General features: G+C 42.6%; 1 protein-coding gene across 1 annotated transcript in view; it reads left to right on the forward strand.

Moving 5' to 3' along the window:
* Positions 1-19329, forward strand: part of syne2b (spectrin repeat containing, nuclear envelope 2b) — a 268255-nt gene extending 248926 nt beyond the window's left edge. The window contains exons 126-135 of the mRNA XM_056295430.1: positions 870-938; positions 2679-2815; positions 3767-3882; positions 7420-7651; positions 8994-9194; positions 11817-11945; positions 14523-14714; positions 16362-16436; positions 18733-18782; positions 19083-19329. Of these exons, the coding sequence (XP_056151405.1) occupies positions 870-938; positions 2679-2815; positions 3767-3882; positions 7420-7651; positions 8994-9194; positions 11817-11945; positions 14523-14714; positions 16362-16436; positions 18733-18782; positions 19083-19293 (1412 nt within the window). The 3' untranslated portion in view covers positions 19294-19329. The remainder of the gene's footprint in view (positions 1-869; positions 939-2678; positions 2816-3766; positions 3883-7419; positions 7652-8993; positions 9195-11816; positions 11946-14522; positions 14715-16361; positions 16437-18732; positions 18783-19082) is intronic.
* Positions 19330-22270: the final 2941 nt, after the last annotated feature.

A 22270-nucleotide genomic window follows, 5' to 3' on the forward strand; every position in this document is an offset into this window, starting at 1 on the left:
TTCTTATCTCGCAGATGTTTCATCAGCTCCATTCTTAAGTGTTTCCAGAAAATCGTGCTTCTGCTGACTTGAACCACTCTTTGGGCCTTGCTGGCAGGGCTCAAAATTAACGATGTCCCGATGTCCCGGGGACCATAAAAAATCCTACTGGGACACAAATATATTTTGTCTGGGACAATTCTGGGACAGTGAAAAAAAATGTCAAACTAAACTTCGAAATAGGTGTTATTTGCAAAGTCGTTAATTGTGAGTATCTAGACGTTACTTTGTCGTTTGAATAATTTAATAAAAATGTGTGAACGGCGAAACTACAGAAGGCTTACGTTCTTGCGGCACCTCACGATAGGGCAGTCAATCACCTGTTTGTGCAAATCATAGAAAGCATTCTACGTCATCCACTCTGCCAGTGGCTGCTGCTTGACTCGCGCCAATGCAGCATTCATAGAGCCAGAGCGATAGACCATCATCAACGACAGTTAAAAGAAGAAGAAGAAAGAAATGCTGAGGTGGTTGAATAAACAGCCCCCTGATGCAAGCCCCAATACTGCCGACTCTCGAAACGACTGCCGACTCCCGAAACTCCCAAAACTAATATTCATATGTTTAATAAAAGAATAAGTATTTTAAACTTATATGGTGGACCAGAGTCCATGGTGTGATGATTAAATGACAAAAAAGGATCAAATTATATGTATTCTGCATAATTAGGGGGGCGACGACAAGAATTAAAATTTGGGACACTTGGTTATATCCGGGATAATACAAAGTAGAATTTGGGACAGTTGTGGGACACTGAGGAAAAAAGTTAAATTGGAGCCCCCAATTTGCATAGCTAAAGGCCTCAGCTGACTCACCTTCTTTTGTTGCAGATGTAGGGGTCACAGACAGCTCAGAGTCCTTTGTTAAGGCGACTGTCAAGGCACTGAAAGCAGCCTCTGGTAGGCACACTGCATGTGTTGCTGACAGCCAGGCATGATGCACTCCCCTCTCCACCCGACCAGCGCTACTCTCGTTTCGTATTTTTCATTAGTTTTTGTTTTTATTTCGTTTTTAATTTTTGTTTTCAATTCACTTTCATTTATTAGTTTCCAGAGTGGGTTTGCTCATTTTATTTTTGTTTTTATTGTTTAAAAATGTTTATTTTTTATAAGATTCAGTATTAGTTTTAGTTTTTTTAATTACATAATATGGGGCTTATTTTTCAGGGGCAAGACTTAAGGAGTTCAGAATAGGTATTACAATACAAACACAACACATTGTGAAGGTAGTTGACTCACAGTCATGTAGACATCCCAGTCTCAGTAAACACATGCACCAGTGCCTCCTCATGCTTGTGTTGACAAATTTAACCTAATTGACAAAAGACTAAAAATAAAGACATTTTCTATACATTTTTATTTTATTTTGGTTAGTTTTCCAATGGCGGCACGGTGGTTAGTGCACAGTGGTTAGTGCAGTCGCCTCGCAGCAAGAAGGTCCTGGGTTCGAACCACAGGGTTGTCCAACCTTGGGGGTCATCCCAGGTCGCCCTCTGTGTGGAGTTTGCATGTTCTCCCCATGTCTGTGTGGGTTTCCTCCGAGGGCTCCAGTTTCCTCCCACAGTCCAAAGACATATACGTAGGTCAGGTGAATCGGCCGTTCTAAATTGTCCCTAGGGGTGGTGTGTGTGTGTGTGTGTGTGTGTGTGTGATGGCCTGGCGGCCTGTCCAGGGTGTCTCCCCGCCTGCCGCCCAACAACTGCTGGGATAGGCTCCAGCATCCCCGTGACCCTGAGAGCAGGATAAGCGGCTTGGATAATAGATGGATAGTTTTCCAAGTACACAATATTGTCTCAGTTAGTTTTCATTTTTTCTAAAGTCTATTTTTTTATTTCAGTTAACTAAAAAAAATTTTCACACCTAGATTTTAATTTTTGTTAAATATAATAACCTTGCACCCGACTCTCAGCTTTTTTCCTACACATCCTCCCTCATCACACCCTCTCTTTCCCTTTATCTCGTCATCTCATTTGCATGGCTCTCTCCTCATTGGTCCCCATTATCATCATCTTGTATTCAGCTGGTTTCATGCTCAGGTGAGACAGCCCATGGTTCACCTCGAAACGGAGTAACAGAGTTCATTTCCTAAGACAGTCTGTGACCAAATGCTTCCATATCTGAGGCATGCATGACAGGACATTGGGTTCTGTTGCATTTGTTGAATATTACAATTGACTTTTTTCTGTTGTTTTTGTTTTTGTTTTTGGCCTGCATGTTCAAGGCATGATCAAGGCGTTTTCAAGGTTTTGCATGTTTCCAATGGTTTGTGTTTGTTGCACCAACTGGATGTGGAAGTGACCACAGGGTGCATAAGTAACGTTGGGATGTGATGGTAACCCCATTAATGTGTTCTCATTGCCTCTAATTTTGCCCTTTCTTCATCTATTTTTCTATCTCGCTTCATCTCGCTTCATTTCTCTTACCTACTCTCCCTTTCCTGCTGGTTCAGTCTCTCTCGCTCTGTCTCTCTGATTCATCTTTCTGTCTATTTTTCTGGTTCAGTCTCTTGCTCTTTTACTCGCCGATTCTTCCTTTTCTAGCTCTCCAATTTTCTTCCTCTATGTTTCTATTTCATGTTTCTACTCTCTCAGCGGGAACAACTTTGCCGTCGTTTTTATGCCTCTTCTGTTTTCCCCTCAGTTAAATCAGTGACAGACCCGCCGAGTTGGCACCAGCCTGGCACCCTGGAGAGAAAACACATTCCCAGAGACATCATTCAAGGCCTGGGATCCTCTCCAACACAAACCACCAGTACACCCTTCCATCAGCAGGGCTATGTAAGGGGAACACAAAGACACACACACACACACACACACACACACACAGCCACCTGTAAAAACAGAGACACACATGCACAGACATAAAAATACATTCACACACAGACATTCTAAGATAGAAATGCACACATGATTTAAGTCATAACTGGATTACATACCGGATCTCGAGGCTGTAATTCTATGATGTAACATTAACGTCATACACGAGCTATAACGCCTTATTTCTCATGTGGGCTCATTTAATGAGCTTTCTGAGATTCCCACAAGCACACTGAGCATTTTAAAACATATGTTGTGTTAGTTAAGTGTTTCACATTAAAGGTATGCTACTAGGGCATCCGGGTAGTGTAGCAGTCTATTCCGTTGCCTATCAACACAGGGATCGCTGTTTCGAAACTCTGTGTTACCTCCGGCTTGGCCAGGTGTCCCTACAGACACAATTGGCCGTGTCTGCAGGTGGGAAGCCGCATGTAGGTATGTGTCCTGGTCGCTGGACTAGCGCCTCTTCTGGTCGGTCGGGGCACCTGTTCGGGGGGGAGGGGGAACTGGTGGGAATAGCGTGATCCTCCCATGTGCTACGTCCCCCTGGCGAAACTCCTCACTGTCGGGTGAAAAGAAGCGACTGGCGACTCCACATGTATGGGAGGAGGCATGCGGTAGTCTGCAGCCCTCCCCGGATCGGCAGAGGAGGGGGAGCAGTGACCGGGACAGCTTGAAAGAGTGGGCTAATTGGCCGGGTACAATTGGGAGAAAAGGGGGGGGGACAAAAAAAAAGTATGCTACGTTACATACTATGTTACATGCTGGTTGCATCTCCCCATCAGGATTGTGATCATTTAAAGCAAGATTGTGCTCATTTAAAGGTTCACTACTATGAAGGTACAGAGAGTTCATGTATTTCATGATGGCGGGTAAGAGAGAGTCATGTTCTCTTGTGTTTCCGGCATCCAGGTCAAGTTGATGTCAGAGTGCAGCAGCAGCATCAACAGCGTGAAGCGAGTCAAGCTGATACTGAACGATGAGGAGGAACTGGATGACCCAGGCCTCACTAGCAGCACAGCAGACAAGCAGACCAGCACAGGTACACCACAACCATAAACGGCTGGAGAAAGATGCATTTATATGCCACTCGTTTTGACATTGTGGAACTGACATAAGCAGACTAGGTTGAGTTGAATATAGACTCGGTGCTTCTGATTTAATTAGAGTATCCTTCAGTGCCCTGGGAGAAAGTCAGTCATAAGGTCCAACTAGAAAAGAATGTGTGGCGTCCGGGTAGCATAGTGGTTTATTCCATTGCCTACAACACGGGGATCGCCAGTTCGAATCCCCGTGTTACCGCCGGCTTGGTTGGGCGTCCCTACAGACACCATTGGCCGTGTCTGCGGTGGGAAGCTGGATGTGGGTATGTGTCCTGGTCGCTGCACTATCGCCTCCTCTGGTCGGTCGGGGCACCTGTTCGGTGGGGGGAGACTGGGGGGAGTAGCGTAATCCTCCCACGTGCTACGTCCCCCTGGTGAAACTCCTCAATGTCAGGTGAAAAGAAGCGGCTGGCGACATGTATCGGAGGAGGCATGTGGTAGTCTACAGCCCTCCCTGGATTGGCAGAGGGGGTGGAGCAACGACCAGGATGGCTCAGAAGAGTGGGGTAATTGGCCAGATACAATTGGGGGGAAAAAAGGAGGGTGGGGTCAAAGAAAAAGAAAATGTGCATCGAGCCTGCGTGTATCTGTATGAGTATGTAATGCACGCATGCTTGAAAATCTGACAAACCTGGAAATTTATAGGCTAGTTTTCCAGTCATGGAAAATGCCTGAAAAATGATGAACTTGATCAAATATCCTGGAAATAATTTTGAGGTCGTGGAAAATTCTAAAATGAGATTATAACATTGGATTTTTATCCATAATTTTTAGCTGACATTGTATATTTTTATTCATAATTTTAGCTGACATTGTATATTTTTATCCATAACTTTAGCTGCAGAAATTGCACATCAATGCTTGAAGTTTGGGCGATATGTTCAGCAACCATCTAAAAGTTATACAGTCAAGACTGTTGAGGCTTCCAGTGATGGTTAATACTTAATAATAATATCATCTTCCGTGAGCAACAGCGATCATGTATATCAAAGCAAGTCCTGGAGATTGTCTTGGAAAAGTCTTTGAAAATGGTTTCCTAAAATAAGTGGGAACCTTGAATGTATGTAATGTAGTAATGTTTATGTAGTTAGTTAGTTTAGTTTGTCCCCCGGAGGGAAATTCTTTTCCACAGCACGGTACATCACAGGGAGAATCAGCATTACACTTAACACACATCATCACACAATAATGACAGACAGTAGTAATGCGTAAAAGTACAAAACAAAACAGTGGCAGGCAAAACAATATGAAAACAAAACTCATGGTTCCCCCAATAATGACTTACCTTGTTTAGGGCTGCGGGTACCAAGCTTTTGCCAAAGCGAGCCCCTCTGCAGCTCTGAGACCTGTACCTGCACCCAGAGGGCAATACAGTGAAGAGGCGATTGGGCGGGTGCATGATTTCCTGTGCTATTTTATTTGCAATGCGTGTGATGGCCCTACAACTGAGCTCTGAGAGGTTGGGTGTGGGGAGACTGTTACCTTGGCAGCAGTGTTGGTTATGCATGCAAGTTTTGGTTATGCATGTGAGTTTGACCTGGTTTGTGACAGAAAGCATGTTAAAGAAACAGGTAGGGCAGGATGGGATGGATGCGCTCCAGTTTGTACACCGGAAGTAAACAGATGATGTTGTGGTCTGCAAGTCCGAGTGGTGGATGAGAATGGGCACAAAATGTGTCGGTAATGTTACCGTAGCACAAATCCAAGATGTTTTCTCTTCTGGTGGGAATGTCCACATACTGTTGGAATGGTGGCAGAACATTGTTCAGTCTGCAGTATACATAACATATATAATCTGCAGTATACGTAACATATAATCTTCATTATACACAACATATAATTTTCATTACACATAACATATAATCTTCATTGTACATAACATATAATCTTCATTATACATAACATAATCTTCATTGGACATAACATATAATCATCAGACATAACATATAATCTTCATTGTACATAACATATAATCATCAGACATAACATATAATCTTCATTATACATAACATATAATCTTCATTGGACATAACATATAATCATCAGACATAACATATAATCTTCATTATACATAACATATAATCTTGGATTGAGCAGCAACATTTTAGGTTAGATAACTGCTTCAGTGTTATGTACCCGCCATGTTTTCTGAGGAGCTTTCTAAGGAGATTTTAGGTAGGCTACTTTGGAAAATGGGTAAGTTAAGTGGCAAATGCTTTAACTGGTCCTGAATTAGTTAACTATATCATTTTAACTACAACATCATGGTTAAACATCAGTTTGATTAAATTAGCATTTTAAAGTGCAATGAAAAACCCCCCACAGGGTTGCATTGCTGCGTTGCATTGCCTCTGGTGCAATGAGGTCCATCTATTTATCCATTATCCAAGCCGCTTATCCCCAGCAGTCATTGGGCGGTAGATGGGGAGACACCCTGGACAGGCCGCCAGTCCATCACAGGGTCAACTTATCTAAGTATTGTTTTTGGAGAGTTTTGTCCCCCAATATAGACAGGAGAGGTACACGTATTAATTTTGTTCTCAGTCCTTCCATTTAGCCTGCTGTCTTGGACAGAAAAGCTGCCCTTACAAATAAGTTTATTCAAGTGTGCAATTCAAGTGTAAGTTGATGTATTTATTTTAATAGTTTTTAAAACAGATTGTACTAATTTTTTACACAGTTTTATGTAGCTTTTATCTGTTGGAGAGCCATGTACCCACGTGCAGAGAACGAAAAATAGGCCAGCCATGTAAAAATAGAGATCAGCAGAGCAATACCCGTGCAGTTGTGCGTGGCTTTCCTGGTCAGTGTAGCAGCTTCATTTCAGTCAACTACAGGACTGACTTGATGTTCTGTGCTATTTGGTGGAAAAAAAATACGTGCATGTATTGGTATCGGCAATCAGCCAAAATGAGTTTGAAAATATCAGCTTATTGGAAGTTATCCATCCATTACCAAACCGCTTATCCTGCGCTCAGGATCACGGGATGCTGGGGCCTATCCCAACAGTCACTGGGCAGCAGGCGGGGCATGATATTGGATTTTTGCTGATATCGGTTATCAGCAAAAATCCAATATCGTGCATCCCTAATATATTTAGACATAATTAAAAGTGCAGTGTGTATTATAGACAACAGTCGAGACATGAATTTATCAGTGTATTCATGTATTAACTCCGTTCAAATAGAAATTGTCTTTCCAATCAGTCTAGTTGTGCACTTTGTCTCTAAACAGCTCATTTGCTTATAACTGGTAAGTATGCTTAACAGAGCGGCTCCTGTAATCAAAACTTGAGTTAACTAAGCTTGAGAGAAAACTTGAAAATCCCTTTTTTTTAAGAGACATCTGGCCAAGAAGAGCAGCATCAGCGCACGCATTCAAATTGTAGACAACACACAACAGATACTACACAACAGATACTATGGACTACCTTTGCATATAACCAGTAGAAGCACTGGTGAGACTGTGTGATCTATCTGCAGGTGTGATTGAACGCTGGGAGCTGCTGCAAGCCCAGACCTACAGCAATGAGATGGACATCAAGAAGGACCTGGAGCAGTGGCAGAAGCTCAACTCTGACCTTTGTGATGTCACTTCCTGGTTGGGGAGGGTGCTGCCAGAGCTGGAGAGACTGCAGCAGCTTGTGCCATCCACAAGCATCCAGGATATGGAGATCAACATCAAGAAACTCAAGGTAATGCCACCAGCAGTTCTCCATTACAACAATAGATCAGCTACTAATTAAGAGTGGATGCAGCACATGCTGACAGTGATACAAACGTTCTATCCTCGACAGTTTTATGAAGACAATATTATTGTCATTGTAATCGACATTTTTTTTATATTGATGTACATCATATCTGTTTACAGTATATATGCAGAATACAACTGAGGTCCGTTACATTATACATTTTGGTATTGCGAAGTGTAAAATCAAACCTGAACTAGTTTTCAAATAATATACCCTCAGATATTTTAGACCTCATTTTGTAAGAAATTTTTGGTAATAGATTCTCATTATCATTAGACAACAAAATTGTGTGTGACAGTAACCGAATTTCATCACAATACAAAACCATTGAAAGTCAATAATAGATGATATTGAATCACCCAGCCCTGTGAAAATACCGTGAATCTGAAATATTGTGGCTTAACTGTAAACAGCTGAGACTTTTAAAGCATGCTATTGCACTGCTTTTGAGTTTGCTTGGTGCTACACAATACCGGGATTCATGCAGTTGATTACTCTTAAGCATTTTAGGTGTATTTGCTCTTTAATGTCAGTGTAAGTCCAGTGGCTGTGCAGCATCGGTATAGAAGCAGATGGTTCTGGTTGACCAGAATTTAATTTTGAAGCTCTCTGAGGTGTCTTAGGGCCTAATTTATGTAAATTTCAATCATAAAGAGGTGCCTGCTACATACAATCAATGACATACTCACTCACACCACCTTTGTTGTTTTCCTCCACCATTCGAGCCAGCTTTTCATGCAGAGGGAGGGCTACAGGAGAAACTGTGCATTGGTAAATTGGCTGAAAAGCCACAAGGGTGAGTCAGAGTTTACAAGAGCTGACAAGCTGGAGTAGTGTCATCCTGTTAAACAAGATCAGTGTATGTGCCCGGCCTGCAAATGACTGCTCCAAATTCTGGTCACATAGCTGTCGTTAACTTCCTCCGCCGTTGTCGTGGAGATGTCTTGTGGAGTTTTGTTTTTCATCCTCAGACCCTTAAAGTTGAGATAACAGCAAGCAATTTAATTTGAGTGAATACACACAATCATTTGTGTAATTATCACAGCAGTATAAGTATAGCAGTCGCTACTCAACACAAGTGTGGTTGTAAATCAGTGATTTTCAGTCTGTGGTGCCCAAGGCTTCCTGGTTTTAACACCAGCCATCTGATCAGGGCCTTATTTACACCCTGTACAATGCAAGGTGACTGCAGTTTGCTGTCTGGTAGGAAATGAAATCCAACAATGCTTTAAAAGGATCTCTCTCATCTCATTCTCTCATCATCATCTCCCTCCGCATCACTTAGGAGATGCAGAAGACTTTCAACAGCTACAAGTGTCTGATGATCTCCATCAACCTGAGCAGCCGTCACTTCCGGCGGGGAGACAGTGCTGAGCTGCAGGAGCTTCAGGAAGGCGTGCGATTGGCCAACCACAGCTGGACCCTGGCCTGTGCTGGGCTGGAGAGCTGGGAGAAACAGCTCCATAGAGCTCTGATGCAGTGCCAGGTAAAGATGATTCCTTTCACATGTTCTATTTGTAAATCTCAGTGGCCGGGGTTGAAGACACAGTGGTGGGTGATATAGTGGTAGTAGGGCATCTTCTCTATCATAAATGGGGAGTAGCACCTCATTTTTACCGCTTGCACTATTTTAAGCCACCACCCCCTTCTGATGGTTTGCTTAACTTCTAAGTGATTTAAAAAAAAAAAAAACACTGCTGTGCAAAAATACCACTTGCTGTGGCAAGGTGGTATACATGGTTCCAACTTTTGATTATCTATACTGAAAAAGTTCCTAATTTTTATTCAGTTTGTGTTAGTGCCATTATTGGAAACAGTTGTTCGTTGCCTGTGTGGTAATTGGCGTGCTACATTTGATCATTTGTACTGCATTTTCTATGGCAGATAATAGACCATATCTAAGGCAGGAGGGTGATTTGCTGAAGGAGGAATACCCTGTAGTTACATTACAAAGACATTAAGTGATCAGGGATGACACTCCCCTCTATTAATTAATTAAAGAGTCCCGCTACCATAAATGTTGGTTTTCTTTGCCTTTCTGACCAAACAAATTGACCTTCATTTGTGCTTGCTTATAGCCATCGGTGATTTGGGGTGTTTTAAATATACAACACTTCATTTACACCGTGATTTTCATTGTCCTTCACCAAGTTCATTTTTTACAAATGAGCTACAGATTTTGCGTGAATGAGAGGGAGGGCAGTGGAATGGTCAGGATGCAAGGAGTGGAGGTGACAAAGGCATTTGAGTTCAAATACTTGGGGTCAACTGTCCAAAGTAACAGGGAGTGCAGAAGAGAGGTGAAGAAGAGAGTGCAGGCAGGGTGGAGTGGGTGGAGAAGAGTGTCAGGAATGATTTGCGACAGAAGGGTACCAGCAAGAGTTAAAGGGAAGGTTTACAAGATGGTTGTGAGACCAGCTATGTTGTATGGTTTTGGAGACAGTGGCACTGACGAAAAGACAGGAGGCGGAGCTGGAGGTGGCAGAGTTGAAGATGCTAAGATTTTCACTGGGAGTAACGAAGAAGGACAGGATTAGGAACGAGTATATTAGAGGGACCGCTCAGTTTGGAGACAAAGCAAGAGAGGCAAGATTGAGATGGCTTGGACATGTGTGGAGGAGAGATGCTGGGTATATTGGGAGAAGGATACTGAATATGGAGCTGCCAGGGAAGAGGAAAAGAGGAAGGCCAAAGAGGAGGTTTATGGATGTGGTGAGGGAAGACATGCAGGTGGCTGGTGTGACAGAGGAAGATGCAGAAGACAGGAAGAAATGGAAACGGATGATCCGCTGTGGCGACCCCTAAAGGGAGCAGCCAAAAGTAGTAGTAGTAGTAGTAGTAGCTACAGATTTTGCATTGTGCAAAGCTGTTACAGCTGAGTTTTATGAATATAGGCCTGTATGTTTTAAAGTCAAGATCTATCTGGAAGACTTTACGCCCCTTCTTTATCTTTACCTTTGTTCAAGCCATCACTGGAAACTGCCTGATCTCAATTAAGCAACCACTTTTCCATGCTATATGATCTTCCAGTCAGCCAGTGGGGTTTGCTTTATCTAATTAAACCTTCTAATCATACAATATGCCTTCAGCCATTTCAGTGTGACACACTGCTTTGCCCCTCCATTACATCATCACCACCAGCTACATAACCCCATCTGTTTCCCTGAGGAGGCCTATCCATGGCCTACATTTTTAGGATTTATTGCCTCATAAATGTATAATCTGGGAAAGGGTCAAAACCAGAGCTTAATCTCTCCAACATTTTGAATGTTTAAAAATTTGCTAATTTTGGGGTGTCTGGGTAGTGTAGTGGCCTATTCTGTTGTCTACCAACACGGGGATCGCCAGTTCGAATCCTCGTGTTACCTCCAGCTTGGTCAGGCATCCCGACAGACACAATTGGCCATGTCTGTGGGTGGGAAGCCGGATGCAGGTACGTATGTGTCCTGGTTGCTGCACTAGCGCCTCTGGTTGGTCGGGGCGCCTGTTCGGGGGGAGGGGGAACTGGGGGGAATAGCGTGATCCTCCCACGCACTACATCCCCCTGGCTAAACTCCTCACTATCAGGTGAAAAGAAGTGGCTGGCGACTCCAGATGTATCAGAGGAGGCATGTGGTAGTCTGCAGCCCTCCCCGGATCAGTGGAGGGAGTGCAGCAGCAACCAGGACGGCTTGAAAGAGTGGAGTAATTGGCCAGATACAGTTAGGGAGAAAAAGGGGGGGGGGTCCCCCCAAAAATGCAAATTTTGTCAGCTGCATTGCAAAGCAAAATGCAAATAACACTACATTATACAGCTTCACATAGCATTGTTGTTCTCATTTTCTTTACAACCCTACATACAACTGTATGTGGGGTTGTTATGCTCATTTTCTAATACAACACAGCCTATTGGCAAACCAGAAAGTAGGTTTTCACTTTCCCAGACTGTGTCATCACCGGCGGACACAATTTCGGCGGCATTTCAGAGATGCACAGAAGAATGCTCAGTATTAAGGCTGCTAAAGGAGTGTTATCCCTACAACATATGGAGATAATGTTGAAAATGTAAGACTGTCAACACTTCTATGACCCTTTTTGTCCTCTGACCTTTCTCCGCTTCCTGCTGCAGGAGTTCCATGGGACTCTGCACTCCATGCTGTTGTGGTTGTCACAGGCTGAGAACAAACTCTTTGCTATCAACGTCCACGACCTGTCGGCCTCACAGACCACCCTGCTGGGGCTCAGAGACACCCTCATGGTGAGGAAACTGGGTTTGTTTGATTTCCTGACAGAGAAGATCGCTTTGCAGATAACCTGACACGAATAATTGGTATTTCTGAATGTATTTAGCTAACAGGGACGATAGCCTTATACTCAGTTCTGTGATTTAAAGATGACTAGGACTACATGATGATAATTTGGCCCTGTGTTAAGGTACAACGGCTGTTAAATTCACTTTCACTCCCTTGATTCAAACATCTAAGACAGGTGTCATATGTGGACAGTCATTCTAACCAGTGTTGGTTTCACAAACACGGGTTGGTAAATGTGGAATGTTTATTAATGGAATCTTCCATTCTGGGACAATTTTGCTGGATCTAAATCATGAATAAGGCCTTTTATAAAGTAATGAGTTCAGAGGCGTCATCAAGTATATATGAAGTAGTATAGAACACCAAAGCCATGGAGCAATGATGGTTTATAGTAGTAGTATTCATGGGCCTAGGAAAGCCATGTTTAATATTGCATGAGCAGAAAAAGCATTTATAACATTTCTCATTGGAATTAGTTCGGAGTCACACCTGGTATTAATCATTTAAAGGAAGAAAAAAAAGAGTTGGAGTGCATACGTCAGCAGTGAAGACTTGTCTACAGTGTCGACCACTTTGCGGTTGTGTCAAAAGGCTAGATGTTGTATTGCCACTATGTGAGCTCAGTGGAAAACTATCTGATTCTCTTTCTGGCATTGCTGGTCAAATGACTTGTGAGAAGACCTGAAAATGTTTGCATTTTTTAGGTTACTCTTCTCATCTTATTCTTCTCAGCAGGCTTTTACCTCAGTCTTTCTTTAAGAGGTTAGCAGGCACATTTTAACATCGTTATGCCAGGTTTGATCACATATATCAGCAAGGGACACACCAGATTTACTTAAATGAAAAAAATACCCGCAATGCTTTGGGTCATTGCATGGTGGTAACTTAAACCGAACACAGAAACTGACATTAGTGCGTCTGTACCCAAGAAGACAACAGTCAACTGCCTCAATGACTATCGCCCAGTTGCCGTGACCCCAATTATTATGAAGTGCTTTGAGAGGATTATACTCTCTCACATCAAGGACATCATCCCCACAGATCTGGACAGCCACCAATTTGCCTATCGGGGGAACAGATCTACGGAGGACGCAGTCTCAAATACACTTCATACAGCCCTGTACCACCTGGAGCATCCAGACGCATATGTCAGGATGCCTTTTATTAACTTCAGCTCGCTTTCCACATAATAATCCCCCATAAACTGGTACATAAACTCAGCAACCTAGGATTAACCACCTCACTCTGTTCATGCATTATGGACTTCCTTACTCACAGACCACAAAATGTCAGGACAGGTAACCATACATCTTCAACCTTCATCCCGAACACAGGTGTGCTGCAGGGCTGTGTGCTCAGTCCAGCCCTCTTCACCCTTTTCACCCACGATTGTACCCCCATTTACTCCTCCAACACTATAGTGAAGTTTGCTGGTGACACCACTATAGTGGGACTCATAACCAACAACCAGGAGACACAATACAGAGAGGAGGTCCAACATCTGGCTGGGTGGTGTTCAGACAATAACCTGCTCCTGAACACCAGTAAAACAAAGGAGATCGTTGTGGACTTTAGGAGATCCAGGAAGACCACCCCACCCCCACTGCACATAAACGGTGAAGAGGTGCATATTGTGGATAACATCAAATTTCCTAGGAATCCACATAACCAAAGAACTCACATGGTCACTCAACACCTCCCACCTGGTGAAGAAAGCACAACAGAGGCTTTTCTTCCTCAGGAAACTTAAACAAGCCGGTCTCCTCTCTCAGCTGCTGGTCAACTTTTACAGAAGCACAATAGAAAGCATCGTCTGTCAATGTGTCACAGTGTGGTATGCCAGCTGCACATCAGAGAACAGGAAGGACTTGGCCCGGGTGGTAAAGACAGCACAGAGGATTGTGGGAGCTGTGCTCCTGAACCTGGATGCTGTGTATGCTGGCCACCTACAGAGGAAAGCCAGCAACATCAGCAAAGGCACAACACACCCAGGTCACAGTCTGTTCGTTCCCTTGCCATCGGGGAAAAGTTACCGCTCCATCAAAACTCGGACTAACAGGCTGCGGAACAGCTTCTCCTCCAGAGCTGTAGCCTCCATCGCCCCCCCCCCCCTCCCACACACACACACATACATCTGCCTATAGCTGCTGAGGACTAACTGGACTAACTAAAGCCACTGTAATATGGACAATTATGTGCAGTAACTGCATGCACTATTTTGAACTTTAAAAGCCACTGTTATCTTTTATTGTCTTATCATCATTTTTACTACCTCACTTATTTATACTAAGTGTTGTTTGTTCTTGTTTTTATCTTGTTTTTTTTAATCATTTACCTTGTCTAGTGTTGCTGGTCTGAGAGTCACCAAACGAAATTTCGTTGTGTGTACACAATGACAATAAAGGATCTTATCCATCTCTTATCTTATCTTTAAATATGCTCCATTGTTGCATTTCAGTACACGCTGACTAGTAGCACATTTAAAACATAGTGGCTCTGCTCACTGTCGCCCTCTGCTGCAGGGTCTGGATCAGGAACTGCGCGGCCGCCAGCGACAGGTGTCCTCACTACAAGAGATATCCTCCCAGCTGCTCCTGGAGGCCACCGGGGAGGACAGCGTGGAAGCAAAGGAGAAGGTTCACGTCATCAGCAACAAGCTCTTGCTCCTGCTTAGACAGGTGGCCAGTGACCTGAACACGCTACAAGGAAGACTGGTAAGTCACCTGGCAAAGGATTTTTTTTTTATCCCCCCCTCCGCCTTCCATTTTTCTCCCCATTTGTATCTGGCCAATTACCCCACTCTTCTGAGTAGTCCCAGTCACTGCTCCACCCCCTCTGCTGATTTGGGGAGGGCTGCAGACTACCACATGCCTCCTCCAATACATGTGGAGTTGCCAGCTGCTTCTTTTCACTTGACAGTGAGGAGTTTCACCAGGAGGATGTAGCATGTGGGAGGATCACTTTATTCCCCCCAGTTCCCTCTCCCCCCCGAACAGGCGCCCCAACCGACCAGAGGAGGTGCTAGTGCAGTGACCAGGACACATACCTGCGTCTGGCTTCCCACCCGCAGACACGGCCAATTGTGTCTGTGGGGATGCCCGACCAAGCCGGAGGTAACACGGGGATTCGACCGGCCATCCCCTTTTTGGTAGGCAACGGAATGGACTGCAACGCCACCCAGATGCCTAAGGAATTTTTTTTTGTTTTGTTTTCTTACCTTGATATATTCAAGCAAGTGTTTTGCTGAAAATGCAGGTTGTCCTTCAACTCTGCCCTGCATATACACAAATTCACAACTGAGACCTTGCCCTAGATAAAACCATAAATCTCTAGTGTGAGCAAATGAGACCTGCTATAGCAGTTGAGGTGGGGTCCTTTCTTTGCTCTGTGACACATTGACTGGAAGAGGACAATGTTACATGGTTTCCATCCATGACAGTCTGGGGAACCTACAGCCCTCTTGTTGGAAGAGGTCAGTTCTCTGCCCTTAGGTTTCAATTCCTGCACACTTTTGACCCTTCCATTGAAAACTGTCCATGTTTGTGTGTCACAGAAGAGTAGGCAAAGAAGCCAAATCCTAAATATGGTGAGGAGGATATACAAATAATGACAATGCCTTTGTCATATGGCTCTTCATATAGTATTTTTTAAGACTCTTAACAAGAATATAAACAAAAGAAAATTCTATCATCATACAAAGTGAATAAATCTAAGCAATAACAAACAGTGAAAACCATAAAAGGCACAAAGTATTTGGAAATATATATATATATATATATATATATATATATATATATATATATATATATATATATATATATATATATATATATATATATATATACACACACACACACACACACACACACACACACACACACACAAAGAAGTTGAAACGAGTTGGGGAAAGGCTAACTGGATGAATGCGGCTCTAAAGTTCAGACTTTAAGGAGACTGCACTACAGGGTAAGGCTGATTTGGGAAACCATCTTTAGCTTGTACGTGTAAACATATCCATTGTCTTATGTGTACACTTGTGTTTTTTTTTTGTCTAAGCTTTACCTGTTTCATCACCAGTTTGATTCTCTAGCTTGCTTTCACGTTTTTATTTTTCCTTTTTTCATTCATGTGAAAACATATTTTGCAACATATTTGCATCATCTCCTTGTTTGTATGATCTCCTTTGTGTTGATGACACTTGCTATGCCACGTGAAGCATTTCTTTGCAAGCTGGGTTTGTTTTTGTTTTTTTAAAGTGGACTTTTCTTTACTAGCTAGTCATCCAGAGGTGGTGCTCAGATGGTGGGTTGGTTGGACCAGGCTTATGTGAAGATCTGATTGGTTGTATGTCTCTGTCGTAGGAAACATGCCCAGTCAGCTCAGAGATGGACAGTATAGGCCTGGGAACACTGAGCTCCCCACTGTCGCTGCAGAAGGTAACTCATGACTGTATCTCTATTGGACATGTCAAGTCCAGTTTTATGTGTACACAGTATTCGAAAAATGTTGCCCGCTGGTTAAGCCAGGCATCATGAATGCCTGGCTGGAAAAGAATACCATAATGTTGTGCTGTTGCTGTGTATATAACCTCACTCATTATGGAGGGCCAGATGATGCGCAGATGGCCATATGTCAAAGGTTTGATTTACACTGAAGAGTTTAGTTCAAGTTTTCAGAAAGACGTGTACTGACAAGGTTTCATCCAAGCGTTAAATTACATTCCACTAGCTAGTCTTAAATTTAAAATGACTATCAATGCTTTTAATTTGGAAGACTTTTTAGAATATTTGGTCTAATGTTTTCTACAGCCTGAAAGCTATTAAGAAGATGCATTGAGAAATAAATCCGGTCTCTGCGGCCACCTTATCTGCTGTAAATGGAGACAGAGCATTTTCCCTGTATGCGCTCCTTATCAGCCAATCAGTGGAGTTCTTTGCAAGCCGGCGTTTTCATTGGTCCCTAATTGCTGTCAATCAGTTAGCGCATTCATAGATGTTTTGCAGGATGTTTTCAAAATATAGCTAGCTCTTGCTAATTTCCACCTTGGATTGCTTACCCCCACTTTAAAATGAAGTTTGAAAAGTCATTTTGATTTTTACCTAGCCAAAAAAGAACAAAAACTAATTATCAATCAACAATGATTACAACTAGTCAATAATAATTCAAATTATGTATATATATATTTTTAATTTCTTCGTTATTTTCGCTGAATTCCATATATATCGAGTATGGTATAACTAATTTGGCAACTCTAAATTCAAGTAACATTAATATATTGAATCAATCATATTCATTGGCAAGTACAAGAACATATAAGGAATTGTCTTGGTATGTTGGTGCAAGAGGGAAAAATTAACTTAAAGATAACAATTAAAAATAACAATATATATAATAGAAAATAAAAGTAAGGTGCAATCAACACTGGTTCAGAGTTGAACATGAGACCACGTGGCAGACCCTGAAGTCCAGCACTGGGTGGCAGGAGCAGTTTTTACAGAAAGTTAAATGAGGATTTTAAGTTCTTTACAGTGTAAGAGTTATTTACGGGTCGTGCAGGTTTTATGCAAGGTGTCCATATTCAGAGAACACAGTAGGGAAGACAGAAGATAGCAGGGTGGGAGGGCTGCAGTGTCAGGATCTGTGGGTGTCTGAGGGCTTGTTAGAAAGGCCTACTGCTGGAGGGAAGAGGCTGTTATTGTGACACGAGGTTCTGGTTTGTATAGACTTAGCCTCTTGCTAGAGCACATTGTTTTGAAGAGACCATGGCCTGGGTGGAAAGGGTCGGCCATGAGCTTTCCTGCTTGCCTCTGTCCTGGAGGCATGCAGGTCATCGGAGGCACGGCAGGTTGCAGCCCATCACCTTCTCAGTACAGCGAATGATAACGCTGCAGTCTGCCCTTGTCCTTGGCAGTAGCATACCAGATAGTGATGGAGGAAGTGAGGGTGGACTCAATGATGGCAGTGTAAAAGTGCACCATCGTTGGCTTTAGCAGGTTGAAGTTCTTCAGCTGCCGCAGGAAGTACATCCTCTGCTGTGTTTTCTTGGTGAGGGAGCTGATATTCAGCTCCCACTTGAGGTCCTGGGTGATGATGGTGCCCAGGAAGTGCAAGGATTCCACAGTGTTGACTGGGGAGCCACATAAGATGATGGGGGCAGGTGGGGCTTTTTACTTTCTGAAGTCCGCACAACTATCTCAACTGTCTTTGGAGCATTGAGCTCCAAGTTGTTTTGGCTATACCAGGACACCAGATGATCAATTTCACACCTGTAGGCAGACTCATCCCCACCAGAGATGAGCCCAACAAGGGTGGTGTCATTAGCAAACTTCAGGAGCTTGACTGACTGGTGACTGGAGGCGCAGCTGTTTGTATACAGGGAGCAGAGTAGAGGGGAAAGGACACAACCTCGAGGCGAACCGGTCCTGATGGTCCGGGAGACAGAGACATCAGGGAGTGGGTCAGTGATAGTTTTTAGATGAGAGAGAACAAGGCTTCATTACTACAGAGGTCAGGGCAACGGTTCTGTCTGTAGTAGTCACTGAGTCATGTGGTCCTTGGTTTTTTTGGGGATGGGGATGATGATGGAGGTCTTGAAGCAGGCTGGTATTGTATATTTTATATCCACTAAAAATAGCATGAATGTTAAAATTGGTTGTGTGTTCAAGATAGAATGTAACCTAAGGCTTTGTTGTTTTTTTTTGTATTGTTTTGTTTCTGTGGTATTTTCAACAGGAAGGGGCTGGTCCTGATGTAGCTGGAGTCAGGTTCCCAACCAATAGAAGGTACATTCTGAATTTGTCACAACACCAATGTGTCCTCATTCACTTGAACCTAAATGTCTTCATATCTGCAATTCTCCCGATACCTTATCTTAATATCTTAATACCTTATCTTAAGTACTGTGAAACATCCAGTGGTATAAGCAGTGATTTGGTTAATTGGTTCTTCACAATCTGAAAATATGAATTATTCAGTAATGCTTGCAAGTTGACTTGTTGGTGAACATACAGATATAATACACACTCAACAAAACAGGTTTTAAAGCTTATGATTAACACAACCAACCCTCTATCTGCATCCAGGCAGGAGAAGAGGGATTCCTCCCCAGCCCGGCCCTTCCTCTACCGGGTTTTGCGTGCTGCCTTCCCCCTTCACCTCCTCTTCCTCATCCTGCTGGTGCTAGCTTGCCTGGTCCCCTTGTCGGAAGAGGACTACAGCTGTATGCTGTCCAATAACTTTGCCCGCTCCTTCTACCCCATGCTACGTTACACAAATGGCCCTCCACCCACATGATGTGGTGACAGCAAGTCACAACATTGAGGTTTGCTTCGCGAGCAGGCGACTGACAAGGGGTCAGTTTGCCTCGCCCCAAAAACTCAAGCTTAAGTAAGGTCAGTGGGGATTTCAACAGGGACTCCAGTCCTTAACAAGTTGAGTTCACTGTGATTTTTGCAGTGCCTCGCTCCTAAAAAGCAACACTCTTCATCACAGAAGGACCCCTCCTGACTTACAGACTGCCAGAGACCCACCTTCTGTGTCTCATGTCTTTTGCTTTTTGAAGAAGCAGGAAGTCTAAATTTTAATGCTGTATTTAAAAACGTATTTATTTGTTTGTAGAGCTCATGTCGGTGTGGGACTCATCAGTGAAACAAAAAGAAGCCATATTGGATTGTTAAAATAATGTGGTTTTTATATGTAGATGAGATTTGCCAGTAAATGTTACCATCATACATTTTGGACAAACTACTGAACCTCAAGATTTATTTTGATATTTCTATTTTCCATTTGTATTAAAACACAATAACCTGTGGATTACAGTTTAAAGACAGTACCAACCAAAGTATCTTGAAGTGAGGAGCCATTTTTCTAATACAACTGCCGTTTTCACTCTTTTTCATAGGACATCACATAGGACATTTTATATGTATGTGTCTATTAAATGAGTGTGGTGTTTTTTTGTTTTGTTTTTTTGGTTGTTTGAATTAGAGATATCTACACTATAAGATGTGATTCTTTTTTTAAAATAAAAAATGGTAGCTTATCTGCAGACATGCCTTTCTATAGCCAGCAGTTTTGAAGATAGAAATACATCAAATTTTATTCAGCTTATCTTTAATGAGGCAAGAAAGGTACTTTGGCTTTCACTCTTATCAATGTGTTTTGTATGTAAATGGCAAACTACTGAAAAAGAATAGGTAAATTATTGATATTTGCGTGAATGTATGCATGTCTCTGAACCCACTATTACACATTGAATATTATGTTTTATCCTTGCTGATGTACCAGATGTGTTGGGGTATGGCCCACACAGGCCAATACAATGAGTGCCACAAAATCTGGACAGTCACAGAAAAATATCCCTGTCGGTCTACCTGCCAGCTCCACTTCACAGTGACTTGGTGGGTAGACTGTATCCCAGCATATTTTGGGCAGAACACTCCTGAAAAGCAGTTAAGCATATTTTTCTGTGATTGTTAAGTTGCTTGACACTTCAGCAATTTCTCTGATGTGGTGGATACAAACCATCCGACACACTGTCAAAGTGGAGGAATTATTTGCATATACTACTGGACTCTGTTTTGACCCACGGATCTATAAAGTCAGGCCTGTGTGTTAGCCAAATGTACCTACAGAGGGTTATCGCAAAGCTGCTCGTTACCCCCACTCATCTTTCACAAATTCAATGGACTGAATCAAATCAAATGCTGTTATCATCAGACCTGGCACTGAATATGAATGTAAGCGATATCTTGAGCAATGAATGTAGCTGTGTAGATGCACAATCAAAGATCATTAATGTCAATGATAATGTTTATTTTAATAATCATTCTTGTTGAGAGGATTCTGTATATATTCTTACCTTGTCTTCCTAGATGTACTTTGACTGTCATGTGGAACCTTTGAGGCAAAGCTATGGGTGGTGTCAAGTGACGTATAAAACAGTCCCTAAATATGTGTACAAAATTTTAGCGCCACATGCTCTTTCCACAAGTGACATGGTGAATCTAGGACAAAACTATGATCATATTTAAACTATTTACTCCACTTCAGTCATGATGAGGAGATGCTGATGAAGGGCAAGAGACCCTTCTGTGTTCAGTTCTGTTCATTTGTCATTGTGTAATGCTGTAAAGTGTAATAACCCTTGTATAAGTCTAAAATTACAAAACCCAGAAAATGGAGAACAGATGAACATCCTGAGAGGTAACTTGCTGAGATGGATAGTGACACTGCTGATAAGCGCTAACTGGTATTCCAAAGGTTCATCATGATAAACCAGCTCGCACAAGTAAACAGTCATATTATGCTGTGGAGCCAGCCATCAAGTATGGATTCAAACAGCTGTAAAAACTGAAACCTCTCCCTCCCCTTTTAGACCAGTGAAGAAAAGTTCTGACGATTATTCTCCCCAAGGACGAGAGTGTGGAAAATCTTAGGATTCTCAGCAGAATTTAAAAAATGCAATTTTGAAAAGCAATAGAGTCATGGACTGTGTAGCTCAAGATGTTGCTCCTAACATTTTGTAGACTCAGCATACAGATCACCAATTGTATTTGGCTGGCGAATGACCTCAACCACTTAATGTTGTTGTACCCAGAAGGCCAGTAGAACACAAACAAAACAACAAGGGTGTGTAAAGTTTGATTTATTTTCTAAATGCTTATTTATGGGATGTATAGGTTTGTCATTTTCGACTGACAATAAACATTGGTTGCCATGGTTTCGCAGTGGTGCTTGTAGTCTACAGCTGGACAGACCTTCTCACAGTGAGACGCAACCTCAGGGAAGGCTTTGATAGACTAAAGAGCTAAAATGACTGCATGACTTTGTGTGTGTTTAGATAGTGTGTAGTTTAGCTAGGTGTGTGCAGCACAACAAGACAACTAAAGGAGATTTTCTGCTGTGTGTGTTAATATGAGAGAGCAGGATCATGCACGCACGAGCCAGAAAGACTAAGCAAGAGGCAATGTGTGAGCAAGCACTTAGCTGTCATCAGGCAGGAGCTGAATAATCTGGCACCAAGGCTTCATTTACACTAGCAAGCCAGGGGACAAACTCCAATCCACTAGCAAAAAGTTATTTTCTAGTTCATTCTGTACACAGCCAGGATAAGTTTACCCAAAGGCATCTTCAGATCAAGTTCATGTCTTTTCTTTTTTTTTTTTATTCTGTTTTTCATGATGCAAAAACTAAAATCCCTTATCCAATTAATGAAGTATAAACTTCCTTTTAATACAATTCCGGCCTAACTCCGAACACACTGGATTCC

Source organism: Lampris incognitus, chromosome 16 (genome assembly GCF_029633865.1).
Source record: "Lampris incognitus isolate fLamInc1 chromosome 16, fLamInc1.hap2, whole genome shotgun sequence".
NCBI classification, from domain to species: Eukaryota; Metazoa; Chordata; class Actinopteri; order Lampriformes; family Lampridae; genus Lampris; species Lampris incognitus.